This window comes from Rhinatrema bivittatum, chromosome 19 (genome assembly GCF_901001135.1).
Source record: "Rhinatrema bivittatum chromosome 19, aRhiBiv1.1, whole genome shotgun sequence".
Taxonomy (NCBI): domain Eukaryota; kingdom Metazoa; phylum Chordata; class Amphibia; order Gymnophiona; family Rhinatrematidae; genus Rhinatrema; species Rhinatrema bivittatum.
In genome coordinates, this window is record NC_042633.1 from 27807519 (window position 1) to 27821854 (window position 14336).

Consider the following 14336-nt stretch of genomic DNA (forward strand, 5'->3'; position numbering starts at 1 on the left):
ATCCGATATGGTTATTTACTATGAAGGTCGGTATATAAAACTGTTAAATAAATAAATATAGTGCATACATAGCGCTGCTTACCAGCTCCAGCACGGTGACATGATGCACCATGACCCATATAGTGCATACATAGCGCTGCTCACCAGCTCCATATGGCAGTTATTGATGAGAAGGTCCAGGTCATGGCCTCATAAAATGGTATCATGCTGCTCTGGTGCTAGCAGTTTACTGCAGCCCAGGGAAAGCTGTACAAGGTAATGATATGCAGAGCACTTACACCTTGTACAACTTATCTACAATTCCCTTTCGGTGGAGAAATATAGAAACATAGAAGATGCTGGCAAAAAAAAAAAGGACCATTTGGTCTACTTCATCTGCCCATTTGTACCTGCTGACTGTGCTGTCATGGGTCTTACTTTGTCTCTTCCTTAGGAAACAAAAATATGAAACTCACCTGGAGCCATTAGCATAATGAATCACCAGTGACCGGCCCAGTATGCTGTACGGTCCTGAGAGTGGTAATTCTGCATCGACGTAGTCTTCAGATAAAGAGTTTTTCTCTGTCAGCATGCCATGCTTCCCACTTATGTCCCCAACTTCATATTGATCTGCTGTACCGTTGCTGGGGGCTGGCGATGTTGTTATGTTGACTTGGAATGGGTTGAAATGGCCCTGAGTGTCAGTGCAGGCAGTTGTAGAGTTCTGGTTGACGGGCAGTACATGAACATGGTAACCCCCACTCAAGCTATTCAAGTTAGTGAAAGAGACTTGTATTGAAGTGGGGTCCAGATCCAAATTTTGAGAGACTTGGAACTCTCCTTTGACCTGCCCAAGACCAAACCACTGTTCGGTTTTCCCAACAGCTGGATTCAGAATGGTTATATTGGCACAACCTATTCTTCCGAGTGCCTTTTCTGCTCCATGGATCACCAAGGACCTTCCAATAATTGAAGCAAACCCAGACAAGGCAGCTGTAGTGTCTGTGAAAAAGCTTTTGGCTTGAGCTAGTCTTGTGTGGTTGGGGAGAAGGATAGGCATGTGTTTTCCTGTAAAATCCCCTACTTCACAACGAAAAGGCCTGAAAGGGTGACACTGCAGGCTATAGTTGCTGCTGCTGACATTGGAAGGGTTGAAATGTGCCTGGGTGCTGGCGCATGCCTCCTTGCTGGAGTCCATTTCTGTACTCAGTGGGAACTCGTGGATATGCCAGTTATGGTTTGCGGTTGTTGGCGCTGATGAGTTGCTGTACGAGAGTTGGCTGAAAATGGACAGTTCTGCATACGGATTATTTTTCATCTGCCGAAAGACAACCCTGCCAACTATAGTCTTTGTAAACGTAGCAACCGCTGTGGTTATTTCACCCTCATAGCCAATATTTCCACAAAGAATTCTTGAATTGTCTGACCTATGGATGACTACAGAGCGCCCAAGGACACTATTTATGCCAAAAAGTGGCAAGTTCCAATCTGTATATGTGGCTTCAAAATTCGTGTGACCCGCTAAAGACCCATGCCGCCCACTGAGATCTCCCAGTTCATACTGGTCATGAGTCCCCTGAAGTACTTTGGGGTATTCTGGTGCACTGATGTTAATACCAAAGGGATTCCAGTGACCACCTGTGTTGCTTTCGCTGCACCGATTTTCTTCTGCAGACTCTCTCGGGGGGACAGGGTAGTGGTGAACATGATACTGACTGATGTTGCTGTTGAGGTTCTTCAGCTTCACTGTGAGCTGTGTAGGCTCAAACGGGGATGTTTGCTGGAAGTGGAATGAGCCCTTACTCCCTTTCATGTTAATAATGGCAGTGGCGTTTATGGGCAGCAGCTCCCTTACTTCAGCGCATATCCACTGATCTCTGTAACGCAAAAGAGCAAAACGCTGGATTATAGTGATAGGCACTTCCATGTGGGACTTCAGCTTTTCCTGAGGTGAGCCCACCTTTACCTCACCAAGTGGAGTCAGGTCCTGCTCATTTCGGTTACTTGTTTGTGGATCGCACTTTGATGTGAAATACATAGTGACGTTGAGCTCTTTGTGATATTCCTCGTCAAGCGCAATGAAATCTGTTAAAATTATCAAAGAGTCTCCACCATTATGCTGTCGAAAATGCACCTCACCAGCAACAGAAGTGTAAAATTTAGCATGCCAAGTCTGTGCTGTGCCTATTTTGGTCCTTATTGTGGCACAGGCTTTAAGGCCGCAGGATTCTACCAGAACGGAGAAATCTGCCAGGCTCCTGTGCTTCTGAAACAGATCTTGTATCTTCACAGGGTGACTGGTATCATTGACGGCAAACTGGAACAGCTGATTGCCGATGTTCTCCTGGTGGCAGGGGTGTGGGAAATGGCCATACATGACAGGGTATTCATGCAGAGAGAAGACTGTTTGCTCACACAAGCCAGTCAGGTTTAGCACCGCTGTTTCCTGGACGGAGTCCAACTCCAGGCTCCCTTTCATCCCCCCCATGTTCACATCCACCGTAAAGTTGTCGGCTCGTGCCACCACTGCAACTAAATGAAAAAGATAATCATAAAGGTAGAAAGACCTTAAAGTAGTGGTGACCGTAAAACGGTCTTAAATTCATCTGGCGGTTTGAAAACATCAACGGAGGTGCACTAAACGTCAATAAAAAAACCCCCCCAACCTCCAGGGAATGGTATCAGATTTTGAACGTGCTTGCAATTCTTAAGAGACAGGCTCTTGCCTACAATGGACTATGGCCTCTCATTAGAGAAGCGCTTCAGATAGCATCATTTACCTTTCCCCCACCTACAATTTGTATTTATTAATTATGTTTTTAAATGCGACTTTTAATCTTTGCCCATAAAAACAAATACTCGTGAGCGTTCATGAGATTGTGTATATCAACTTCCTTTTGCAGAAGTGGAGTCTAAAAAAAAATCTAGCGATGACAGATAAGTAATAACATTTCTTCAAACAAGTATTTTTATTCAATTGGATATTTGGCAAAGCTGGGGGATTAAGACTTGCCAGCCCGTTCAAAAGCTGATCCCATTCCCTGCTGCTTTTTTATTGGAGGTTGGAGCACCTCTGTTGATGCCTTTTGCAGGTTTCTGTAAAATTATATAAGGTAGCTTGCTCTTTGTTGGATTGAGTTTAAGAACGTCAAAATCGAAGACCCCCCTGTTTATTTTTCCTTCCTTCCTTCATTCTAGTGAAGCTATCAGCATTTATACAGCTTTAGGTCTTCTTTACAGTAAAGTACTATAGGGCGAAGGTTTAGGAATGTGTAGGCCAAAAAGATTTGGTTGCAATTTTTTAGTATTTTGTTTTTTAATCTTAAAATCTTTTTGCTTAATGTTTATAATGTTTCAATACCTTTGACCGAAATAAAAACAAACATTTAAAAAGTGCAAAGCAAGAAAAAAAAAACTACCCCAAAATACTAAGGAGCTTCTGGGAGCACCTGGTACCCTGCCCCCCAGAAATGATGCCAGGGTCAGACGCCACCCTGGCCCCCACTTACCCCTCCCGTTGGGGTCAACTGCCAAGTAAAAGGGGTCAGAAGGAAGCTCACTCGCCTCTTACCCCCTTAGTGTGTTCAAAATGGCCCAGGGTCTCAGTGCTGAGTGGCGCCATTTTGACGAGAACACGGATACAGCAGGAGGCAAGTAGTCATCCCCCCACAGGAGGAGGTTCCCGTCCCCAGAAGCTTTCGGGAAAGGGGGAGGGAGGGATTGGCAGAGGCCCTGGGGAAGATTCCAGGGCAGGCCCTGGCCCAAGGAGGTTTTTTATTCAAAATGAAACAAAGAAAACCAACAAAACTTTTGTTGGCTTTTCTATCATTCCCTCCCTCCTTTCAAGACCTCTCTGTATCTCTCCTCTCCCATGCCCCCTACCTTTGATTCAACTTTTAAATAAACTGCTTGCGTGGGAAATGATCTAGTACCTTTAGTTTGCTTGCTTATCATGTATTGAACGCTATATTTTTTATTGTGCATGTTTCTTTGTAATCCGTTCGTCATAAACTACTGGAAGTAGGTGGCCAAGAAATTGATTTTAAATAAATAAATGAGAAAGGGTAGTGGTAAACTGAGTTCACGCTAAGGAAAGGGGAGTTACTAGTGGCGTACAGTAGGGATTGGGTCTTGGACCGGCTCTTTTCAACATTTTGGTACGTGATATTGCAGAAGAACTATCAGTAAATGTTTGTCTTTTAGTGGATGATGCCAAAATCTGCAACAGCGTAGCCACCCAGCAAGGTGTGGAAAACATGGAGGACCTAGTGAAGCTGGAGGAATGGTCTCATGTGCATACTTTTAGATTTAAACAAACAAGTTACCTTACAAGTAAGCTCAAGTTACACCCTGCTTTTGGAGCAGGTGGAACTTTGTGTGGTGTAATGTTTCTATATCTGAATTCCAGAAAGCCCAGACTAAATGCAGGGGCTCTAAGGAAGTGATGGGAATTATGATGCTAAATGAATTGGACGGATGGGCAGACTGGCTGGGCCCTATGGCCTCTTTCTGCCGTCATGTTTCTATGTAATTGGTGTGTGTGTACTTGGCCAATTACTAAAGAATTTCCAAAGCAAACTTATAAGGTGAATTTTAAAAGCCTGATGCATGCTGAAAATTCTTTCACTCGGTGCATAGTTAAGCTCTGGAATTCATTGCCAGAGGATGTGGTTAGAGCAGTTAGTGTAACTGGGTTTAAAAAAGGTTTGGATAAGTTCCTAGAAGATAAATCCATAAAGTGCTATTATGGTAATTAATAAGCAATAGTAGCTTGTGATCTGTTTAATATTTGGGTACTTGCCAGGTACTTGTGACTTGGATTGGCCGCTGTTGGAAACAGGATGCTGGGCTTGATGGACCCTTGGTCTGACCCAGTATGGCATGTTCTTATGTTTTCACAAGAATGGTAGCAGAGAGGAGGCTGGAATCTATGGGCCGGTTAGCCTCACCTTGGTAGTGGCAAAAATAATGAAAACATTGCTGAAGGAAAGGTTTGTAAACTATCTACAATCCAATGGTTTGCTGAACTGAGAAACATGGGCTCGAGAAGGGGGGGGGGGAAGATCCTGTCAGACAAATCTGGTTGAGTTTTTGATTGGGATTGGATGAAGGACAAGTGCTTGATGCGATCTACCAGTACTTGGATTTCAGCAAAGCTTTTGATACGGTCCCACTTAGGAGGCTCATGAATAAATGAGAAGCTTGGGAGTGAGCTCCAAGGTGGTGGAGTGGATTACTAAACGGTTGACTAAGACTGTGTAATGGTAAATGGGACCTATTCTGAAGAGAGAACAGTGTTAAGTGGAGTGCCACAGGGTTCAGTTTTGGGACTGGTTCTGCTCAATATCTTTGTGAGCAACATTGCGGAAGGGATAGAAGGCAAAGTTTGTCTATTTGCAGATGATACCAAGATCTGCAACAGAATGGACACGCCTGAAGGAGTAGAGAGAATGAGACAGGATTTAAGGAAGCTTGAACAGTGGTCAAAGATTTGGCAGCTGGGATTCAATGCCAAGAAGGTCAGAATCCTGCATCTGGAGTGTGGTTATCCAAAAGAGCTGCATGTGATGGGGGGTGAAAGACTGATGTGCACGGAACAAGAGAGAGACCTTGGGGTGATAGTGACTGGAGATCTGAAGACGGCGAAGCAATGTGACAAGACAATAGCTAAAGCCAGAAGAATGCTGGGCTGCATAGAGAGAGGAATAACCAGTAAGGAAAAGGAGGTAGCGATCCCCTTGTACAGGTCCTTGTGAGGCCTCACCTTAACGGAAGGCGTAGGGGTCACCTGCAAGGAGCGGCAGTTGCTGTCACAAGAAACTTGCAGGGCAGACTGGATGGACCATTTGGTCTTTCTGCTGTCATTACTAACTGATCTGGCTAATAATTGACTACTTTTTTCTCCAGGAGCTTCTCAAAACCCTTTTAAATGCAGCTATGTAACCACATTCTCCAGCAACAAATTCCACAGCTTAATTGTGTGTTGAGTAAAAAAAATACTCTGCAATTTATCTGCTAGTTTAATGAAGTTTCTTCTAGTCCTGCTGCTATATGAAAGGGCAAATAAAAATTCCCTATTTACCTGCTCCACTCCACTCATGACTTTGTAGACCTCTATCATATCCCCCCTCATCCGTCTCTTCTCCAAGCTGAACAGCCCTAACCTCTTCAGCCTTTCCTCATAGGGGAGCTGTTCCATTCCCCCTTTATCATTTTGGTTGCCCTTCTCTGTACCTTCTCCATCACAATTATATCTTTTTTGAGATGCGGCGACCAGAATTGTACACAGTATTCCAGGTGCGGTCTCACCATGGAGTGATACAGAGGCATTATGACATTTTCCATTTTATTCACCATTCCCTTCCTAATAATTCCCCACATTCTGTTTGCTTTTCTGACTGCTGCAGCACCCTGAGCCGATTTCAACGTATGGTCCCCAAAATGACTCTGAAGTCCTTTTGCTGGGTGGTGACCTCTAATCTGGAAGCCAGCATTGTGTACGTAAGGTCGGGATTGGGCTTCCCTATCTGCATCACTTTGCACTTGGTCACATAAATGGCAGCAAGGTCTTTCTGTAGTGCCTCCCAGGCTGCTTGCATTTTAACCATTAGAAACTTTTTTTTTGTCATCTGCAAAACTCCTCACTTCACTTTACATTAAACCCCAGTCCTAGTACAGATCTCCCCTTCCTCCTGTTCAATGAATATGTTCATTGTGTTTCTAGGATAAGCCTCCCCACCCCCATTTGACTCTTGGATCCTATTTTCTTCACCTTTTCCTTTGTTTCTCTCTCTCCTCCTTCCATGAGCCCCCTCCCTAGCTCTTTCCGGGGCTTAATTTCAAATTCTTAGGATCTCTTTCTGGAATCGCTTCTGACAGTGTCTCCAGGTCTGCCTCCGACCTGTGTCCCTAGCCCTTGTGACTTCTCGGATTACTGACCCTGGTTATTCCATCGCTAATCCTGGCAACAGGTCCATTTCTCAAAGAGCTGATCCTGGTTGCCTGCCAAGTCTCTGCAAAGCTGCTCTCCCACAATGAACATCAATTAAAGGAACACCTGCAATTGACTTTGCTCTCCATGTGGCCTGCATACATTGCCTGCTGCCCACGTGGCCCCTCCTCTCTTCCTCTGTTCTATATCCAGTACATGTTCTCTGGCTCTCTTTTCATCTGCTCTCTCCCATGGGTCTCCCCTTTTCCTGCAGATGAATTTCCATCTCAGATTTCCCTCCAGTGCACAGAGTAATCTGAATTTTTACAGCTTATCTATTCATGTGGGGGAGGGAGGAACACTTGTCCAAAACTATGCAGATTGTTGCTAAGTCCTTGGGCACATACTTTGCCCCAACTCTGCCTTTGAAAATTGCCTGGATTTGCAGCTGATTTTTTTCCCCCTGAAAAACCATGCGGACAATTTTCTAAGTGGAAACCTATGCACATTGTTCCCTCCCCCTACCTGACCTCACCTACTTTTCCCCTCTGGGCTAAAGGATGCACATAGTCAAGCCCCCCTCCCCTCCCCCCCCCCCCTTTATCTGCAATTTTCAGACACACTTGCACAGCTTCTGAAAATTGCGCCTCCCATGTCCTGCTTCACTCTGCCAGCTAATTCTGCTGTCCTGCTTCCTGAATGCTGACAGCCACGTGAACCGAAACCCCATCGTGCTGCTGCAACAGGCAAGTACCTACCTCGCAGAGCAAGGAGCAAGGCCCCCAGGGAAGGACGCATGCCGGTGGCTTCTCTGATCGGGACACCTTCAGCCGTCCCCCTACAAGCGGTGCCTCAGAACAGAATGCCCTTGCCAGGGAAGTTTGACGCCTTTTGAATGAATTGCACAACCCACACCTTAACCAGCAGCGCGGGATGGGGCTGGCTGTGATTCGCTAGAGAAAGATTGGCAGGGCCTCCTGCTTTTAACTCTTCCACGGCTGGAAAGCTCTTGCAGGGACAATGCACAGATTCATACAAAGACCGGACTGTGAGCCAGCTCTTAAAAAAGGACAAACCAAAAAACCCAAACCTGCTATTTTCATGTAGGTCACCATCAACACAGCAGTCCATAGCAGTGAGGTTAAGGGACAGGCTCACAGTCACCTAGAGGGGAGAGGACATGAAAGCAGAGTCTCCCAGTTAACGACCCTGAGCTCTGACCAATGCACCACACTGAGGCAACGGCCCCAGACCTCATCACAAGCAAAGCCATCGCTGGGAAGTCTTCAATAAAGGCAAAACGACCACCCAGAATCTGATGGCAGATCAGAACTGGAGAGTTCAGCTGCTCACCTCGTTCTCCCCCTGCACAATTGAGCATCCTCTATACTTGAGCCAGGCTTTTCTTGTATTTTACTATGGTTTTTCTCACCACTCCCTCCCCCAGGAGGCTGTTGAATGCATCCCCTACCTTCTCCAAGATGAAACATTTGCCAGGGTTCCCCTTTAGTCTACCCTCTTTGAGCTTTATATCATCACCTGTTCTCAAATTTCCTCTCCACTGCAAAATGTTGGCTGCTTCTACATTATTTATACCTTGTTGCTCTTTGAAATACTGCACTAAAATACTGTAGTAAAAGTGAAGTAGAACAGGAAATGCAGGAGTAATCCATAGTAGCACAGAAAGCTGCTTGTAAAGATGCTGGAGCAGGCACAGGCATCTCTTCATATCTGGCTCATTACCACCTTCCAGCTGTGCACCAACCTGAACCCCTGGCATCCAAATAGCCCCCTGCATTCCTGCCGGTTCTCAGTCTACGCCAGCATGAATCTCTGGCTGTTCTTCATCTCTACACCACCCTGCATCCCAGGGGGCTCCCAGGGGGCCCATGCTCCAAATTGCGTTAGCAGTGCGCACTCCCTCCCCCCCTCCCCTGACGTTAAAGTCTATGTCTGAGGCTACCCTGCCTGTCTTTCTCCTTCACCTCCCTCATCCATGCCTGGCCTGCTAACAGTCCTTTAGCAGCACTGATCTGCCGGAAAATGAGATGTTGTTTGAACCACTTGGGGCTCCAGACACCAGACCAGGGCCTGGAGGAGGAAGGTGAGGGTCAACCTCAGAAACTGACAACAGATCCTGAGGAGGTGAGATGGAGGGTCAACCTCAGAAACTAACATCAGATCATCCTGAGGAGGTGAGATGGAGGGAATGGCTTCGAGGAAGGGGAGAAGGAGCGAGGAGTCTCATAATTGGCGAAGACTTCTGGGTTGGATGGCAAGAGGGGAAAAAGCAGAGACTCAGGGAAGAGAGGGAGCACAATACATATACATAAAATGTAGCTAAATATAAATAAAAACACTCCCCAATTTGGTGGGTGGGTAGGAAGGAAAATGGGGATTTGGGGCTACGTGAGGAGAGTGAGCACTCGGATTGGGTGGGCTAGTGAGGGAGAGTGAGTGGGAAAGCAGGGACTCCAAGATTGGGTGGAGGAGTGCAGAGTGGGTAGGGAGGATAGGGACTCAGCAGTGGGGTGGGGTGGTAGGAGTGGGGGTGTAAGATGGACTGGGAGGTGTGAGATGTGGTGGAGGAGAAGGCCCTAGTGGGCTGGGAAGGGGATGAAGCAGAAGAAAGAGGCTGGGTGAGTGGGGAAGATGGAAAGCTGCTAGATAGGGGAGGACTGAAGAATGCGAGGGGGAGAGGAAGGGGGAATCTAACTATGAGTGGCTAGAGATGTAGGGGAGGAAGTGAAGAGAGATAAAATGGCAAATGGACCAGAGTCTAGAAAAGGGACTGGGACCCACATGATGAGAAAACTGAAGGGGTCCATTTTCAGCCGTTGTGCGGCTCGGCTAGTTAGCTGGTTATGTCTAACCGGCTAACTCCACTCCTCAGAACGCTTCCTGCCTGTCCGCGGAATGGTTAAATAGAGCCGGCTAAGCCCTTTAGACGATAACTATGACATTATCCATCTAAATGGCTTTTTGAATATGGACCTCGAAAGGTACAGACAAAGGCAGAAAAACCTCCTCTCATTGCGTTTTGTAGCTGGAATATGTCAGCTCTGGGATGCACATCTCGGATATCTTTATACCTTTCTGTTAGGCTGGCTTCGTGGGGTTTGTCAGTCCATTTTGAATTTGTGGTCTTAGTCAGTATTTGGTGATTGTCTGTGTGACACAAGTGAGGGGTTCTGGGTAGGAGACTCTAGCAGTCCGGCTTATTTGGCTTTTCCCCTAGGAGGTGTACTGCTGTTCTAGGGCTTGGTGGAATAATTGTAGTGCTGCCTTTTCCTGGCTAGGGTTTTTCCTGCTGGAGTCTGGCAATTAGTGTTATGGTATGTAGGTTCGAGGACCTTTTGGGCTGGGCTTCGTATTTCACAATGTTCCTAGTAGCGGGAAGCATTTGCCACTGTCACTGGGATAGCACCTGAATTTCATTACTGCTGGGTAAGAGGCGGGTGTGTGTAGGGAGCCATGGGATCTCTGCCGGGATTGCACTAACCGGGTAATTCCCCATCACGGGTCAAGTAGGATGACTTCCTGATGAGAACTGCATGGAAAAGTGGAACAGAGCTCCACATCTAAAAAAAAAAATGACCCAACCCACAGTAAAAGGAGATATAATCAGTCAGTAAAACAGAGATGTCTCAGTATGTGCTTTTACAGGATTGTTCTTGGGGGAGGCTGCTGATCATGATTGTCGAGTTGTTTATCAGGGGGGAGCGGAGAGCTTATGGGCCTGTGTTCTGTCCATGGTCCCCCCTGAGTCTCTTGCACTTCTGTACACCTGCATAGATCCCTAGCAGTGCTGTCTGTACACCAGCCTGCATCCTAACGCATTTCCGTACACCAACCGTCGGCGTGCGGTCCCAGCCTGAAGACCAGTCAAAGCGCTGTTCATCCACAAAATCCAATCCAATAAGCGGAAGTAGGACAAGACGCTTTAATCCTACCCAACAAGCCCTCGTCGCACATCAATCACAAGGCTGCTACCCCTCAGCCTCCTGCATATCCACGGCTCCGTAGACATTCTTCACCAATACACCAGACTGGAGTTCTTGTGGCCTCCCACGAGGCCGAGTGTGAACATGTTCGGCCAGAGCTGGTCACGTATGCCCCTAGACCCCTTACAAGAATGCCACTTGCACGTGTACTTCATCTGAACCCTGCTCATTATCTTCCTGGGTGCACTGTATGCGCCACACTGCAAGTACATGTGTGCTCGTGAGGTTTATAAAACGTTCCCACTCAAAACCTCTTTGAAAATTCACTCCTGAATGAATGATGACCAATTTGCCATACAATCACTGATTGCTCTGATCCCATCTGGTCCCAAACTCTTATTCCTGCTCTCCAGGGACCCACTCACACAGCTACGTGTTTCTCTAGCTTTTAAGGTGGACCAGGCTAGATGCCTGGCCCAGCCCTGGTTAAGGAGGGTTTTCAGGGACCCTTCTCCACAGCCCCTCCCCCTTAGCTCAGACCTGTTGGGTCGAGTGTCCTTTACTCTCCCTGGATATCTCCCGGGGACGTGACTTCTCTCCCCTGAATTTGGGCTGACTGTTCTCACCCCCCTTACATCAATTTTACATGGTTTCTATCACATTCCCTGGAGCCCTTGCCAATTAACTTCAGGGTAAAGGCGACAGTGTTACTATTCCTCATTCTCACTAGGGTTACCCTTAAACATGTCCAGTGTCCTCCTCTAACATACATCAGGTCACTTAAGCTTAATAACAATGAGAAAGTCGGATGTTTAACAGCCCGTCTAACCCATTCTATTTTCCATGAGTCCATGAGAAGCTCTGAGTTCCAGTCCTACTCCTTGAGGCACATTTCTTTCTGGAACCCCTTCTGCCAGGACTTCAGGGTGTTGCTACTTCCCTTGGGTAAATTCTGTTTCTCTTCAGAACTTCCAGAGCACGCTTGCTCTATTTGTTCTTTATTAAATATGTTCTTTTGCAGGCTGTGATTCTGCCCTGCCATGACAATTTTTCTCTTTTGCATCTGCCTCATTACCAACAATTTTCTCCATTTCTTTCTGTGTCTTTATCATCTCCTCTTCAGGCCTCTCTGCCACCGCCAATATTTCTGCTTCTGTTTTATCTTCACCCTGAAGCAGCTGTTTTTCCTGGTTACCAGGGCTAATCTGGCTAGCAGGGAAGGGGATGCCCAGTGTCTGTTCCAAATCTTGATCCAGCTCTGTAGGGCCTAGCCCATGTTTGGTTGTTGGCACCTCCATGCCTTGGGGTTGTGCCTCTTCAGGGGTGGCCTTAGGTTCATGCCCCTGGCTTCCGCCCTCTTCTCCCGGTTTTACTTCTGCTGTCTGTTCCAGTGGTGTGTTCCACAGTGTTCTTGCGGAAGATCCTCTCAGTAGTGCTGGGTCTGGCACAACCCACATCTTCCAAACTCTGATCTTCACGTTCTGCTAGAACACGGGGATGGCCCCGCGAGCCGCTGTACTCGCCCCAATGTCGCCGCAAGCAGTCCAGGACATGGTCGTCACGTTCCTGCAGCCGGGACGCCACAGTCTCCTCAGCGCTGCCGGGCATGGCCCCACACGCCACCATGCTGCTCCTGCCCCAGATCCTCCTCAGGTGCACATGCGGTAGGAAATGCTGAGCAATGCCTTCCAATGACGTCAGGCCGACTGGCCTATTTAAGCCAGGACCTCACAGTAGTACCTTGCCTCAGCAACGGGTCTTCTACCTTGCAGTGCGTGTTGCCTAGTGTTCCTGTTACTCATCCAGCCTTGTCTTCTCTAGCTTTCCACGTCCAGCCCAGCTTATCTTATCTGTTTTGTCCAGTGTCCTCATCCACTCTTGGCCTAACTCTGGATCTTGACCTCCTGCTTGGACCTGACCTCGATTGCCTGCCACCTGGACCTGACCACTCTTACTCGCTGCCTGCCCTGAACTTGGCCTGTTTCTGAATCTGCTAGTTTGCTGCCTGCCCTGACCCACCCAGGGTGCTTCTGGATTTTAGTTATCTTCACCACCCTAGGGACCCACCGAAGTCCTGCTGGCTGCCAGACCCCAACCTGTGAGGGAGGTGGCTGGTAAAGGTGAAGCTCCAGACTGTTCCGCTACAGGACGCATTCGCCAGCTGCTGGTGTAGGCCTCATGGGTTCACCCTGGAGGCTGCCCAAACTACACCGCAGCAAAAAAGGCTCGCACACCCACTGCCCTTCACACATTCCTCTGCTTCAGAGGCCCAAAGCCTCACTCTGGTTTCATTATTTCCTCCTGCCTCTCCTTTCTCTCAGTGAATTCCCGTTGCTTCTGTAACTGCGATGATTGCTGTTCTTGGAGTAAATCTTGCAGCAGCACCCTCTGGCTCTGCATCAGTAGTTGGAACTGATCTGGCTTAGTCTTTGCTTCTGCTGGGCCTTAAAGTTTGTTCCAGCTGCTTCCAGGAGGGTCTGGAGCAAAGCTGCCATGCTTGTTCACGTGTGCTTTGTTGTAAATGAGGTGGCTGCTCTCGAGGGACCATGCCCTGCTCAGCTTCCTTTTTTTCTCTTTGGGGAAAAAAAAAGGACAAAACCCTTGCTGAGGAACCCAAACTGTCCACTTCCTTCTCTTTTTCTCTTGGAAAAAAAGAAACAAAAATCCTGCTTATCCAGCTCTGACTCACTTTTTTTTCCTCTTTCAGGTGGAGCTAGTCTCCTTGGCCTGCTATTTTTAACTCTCATAGCTGTTTTGTGGGTCCCTTTAGTAAACCTTCCTTTATTACCTGCTCTTGTGCTGTACACAATGTTTAGCCACAGTCTTTCTTCATCATCGGCCTTCTGCTCTGTGCAAGAATTAAAACAGATTTCTCAAATTGCTATTCTTACTGCTTTTCCTTTAGTGTGCATCCCTGGTCTGTGCTGCTGACTGTACCAGAACTCTCAGCACAGGTTCCTACCAGGATTCCTAGGGGAAAAAAAGTCTCTCCTTTTTATTCTAGTATGAGTTTCTTAAGGTGACCAAACAGGTGGACAGTAAAAGCCAGAAAGATGCTTGGCTGCATAGGGAGAGGAATGGGCAGCAGGAAAAGGGAGGTGACATTGCCCCTGTACAGGTCCCTGGTGAGACCTCACTGTGTACAATGCTGGAGATCGCACCTTCAGGATAGAAACAGGATGGAGTCGGTGCAGAGGGGGCTACTAAAATGGTCAGTGGTCTTCTTTCTAAAGCACATGGGGATAGACTTATAGATCTAAATATGTACACCCTGGAGGAAAGGGGAAATATGATAGAGAGATTCAAATATCTCAAAGGTTTCCATGCACAGGAGCTGAGCCTCTATCAATGGAAAGGAGATTCTATAGTGAGGGGTCATGGGATGAGGGTGAAAGGGGGCAGACTCAGGAGTCATCTTAGGAAATATTTCTTTACAGAGAGGGTGGTGGATGTGTGGAATGGCCTCCCTGTGGAGATAAAAA

The 14336-nt window shown here is 47.3% G+C and overlaps 1 protein-coding gene across 2 annotated transcripts in view; it reads right to left on the bottom strand.

Moving 5' to 3' along the window:
- The window catches only part of LOC115080656, a 66530-nt gene that overhangs the window by 36565 nt on the left and 15629 nt on the right, over positions 1-14336 (bottom strand). The window contains exons 1-2 of one of the 2 annotated variants that reach the window (XM_029584986.1): positions 7669-7789; positions 456-2511 (exon numbers count right to left, since the gene is read on the bottom strand). In XM_029584986.1, coding sequence (XP_029440846.1) covers positions 456-2511; positions 7669-7708 — 2096 coding nt within the window. In that variant the 5' untranslated portion in view covers positions 7709-7789. Of the gene's footprint in view, positions 1-455; positions 2512-7668; positions 7790-14336 lie in introns of those variants that run through there. The other variant, XM_029584987.1, reaches the window with a different exon arrangement.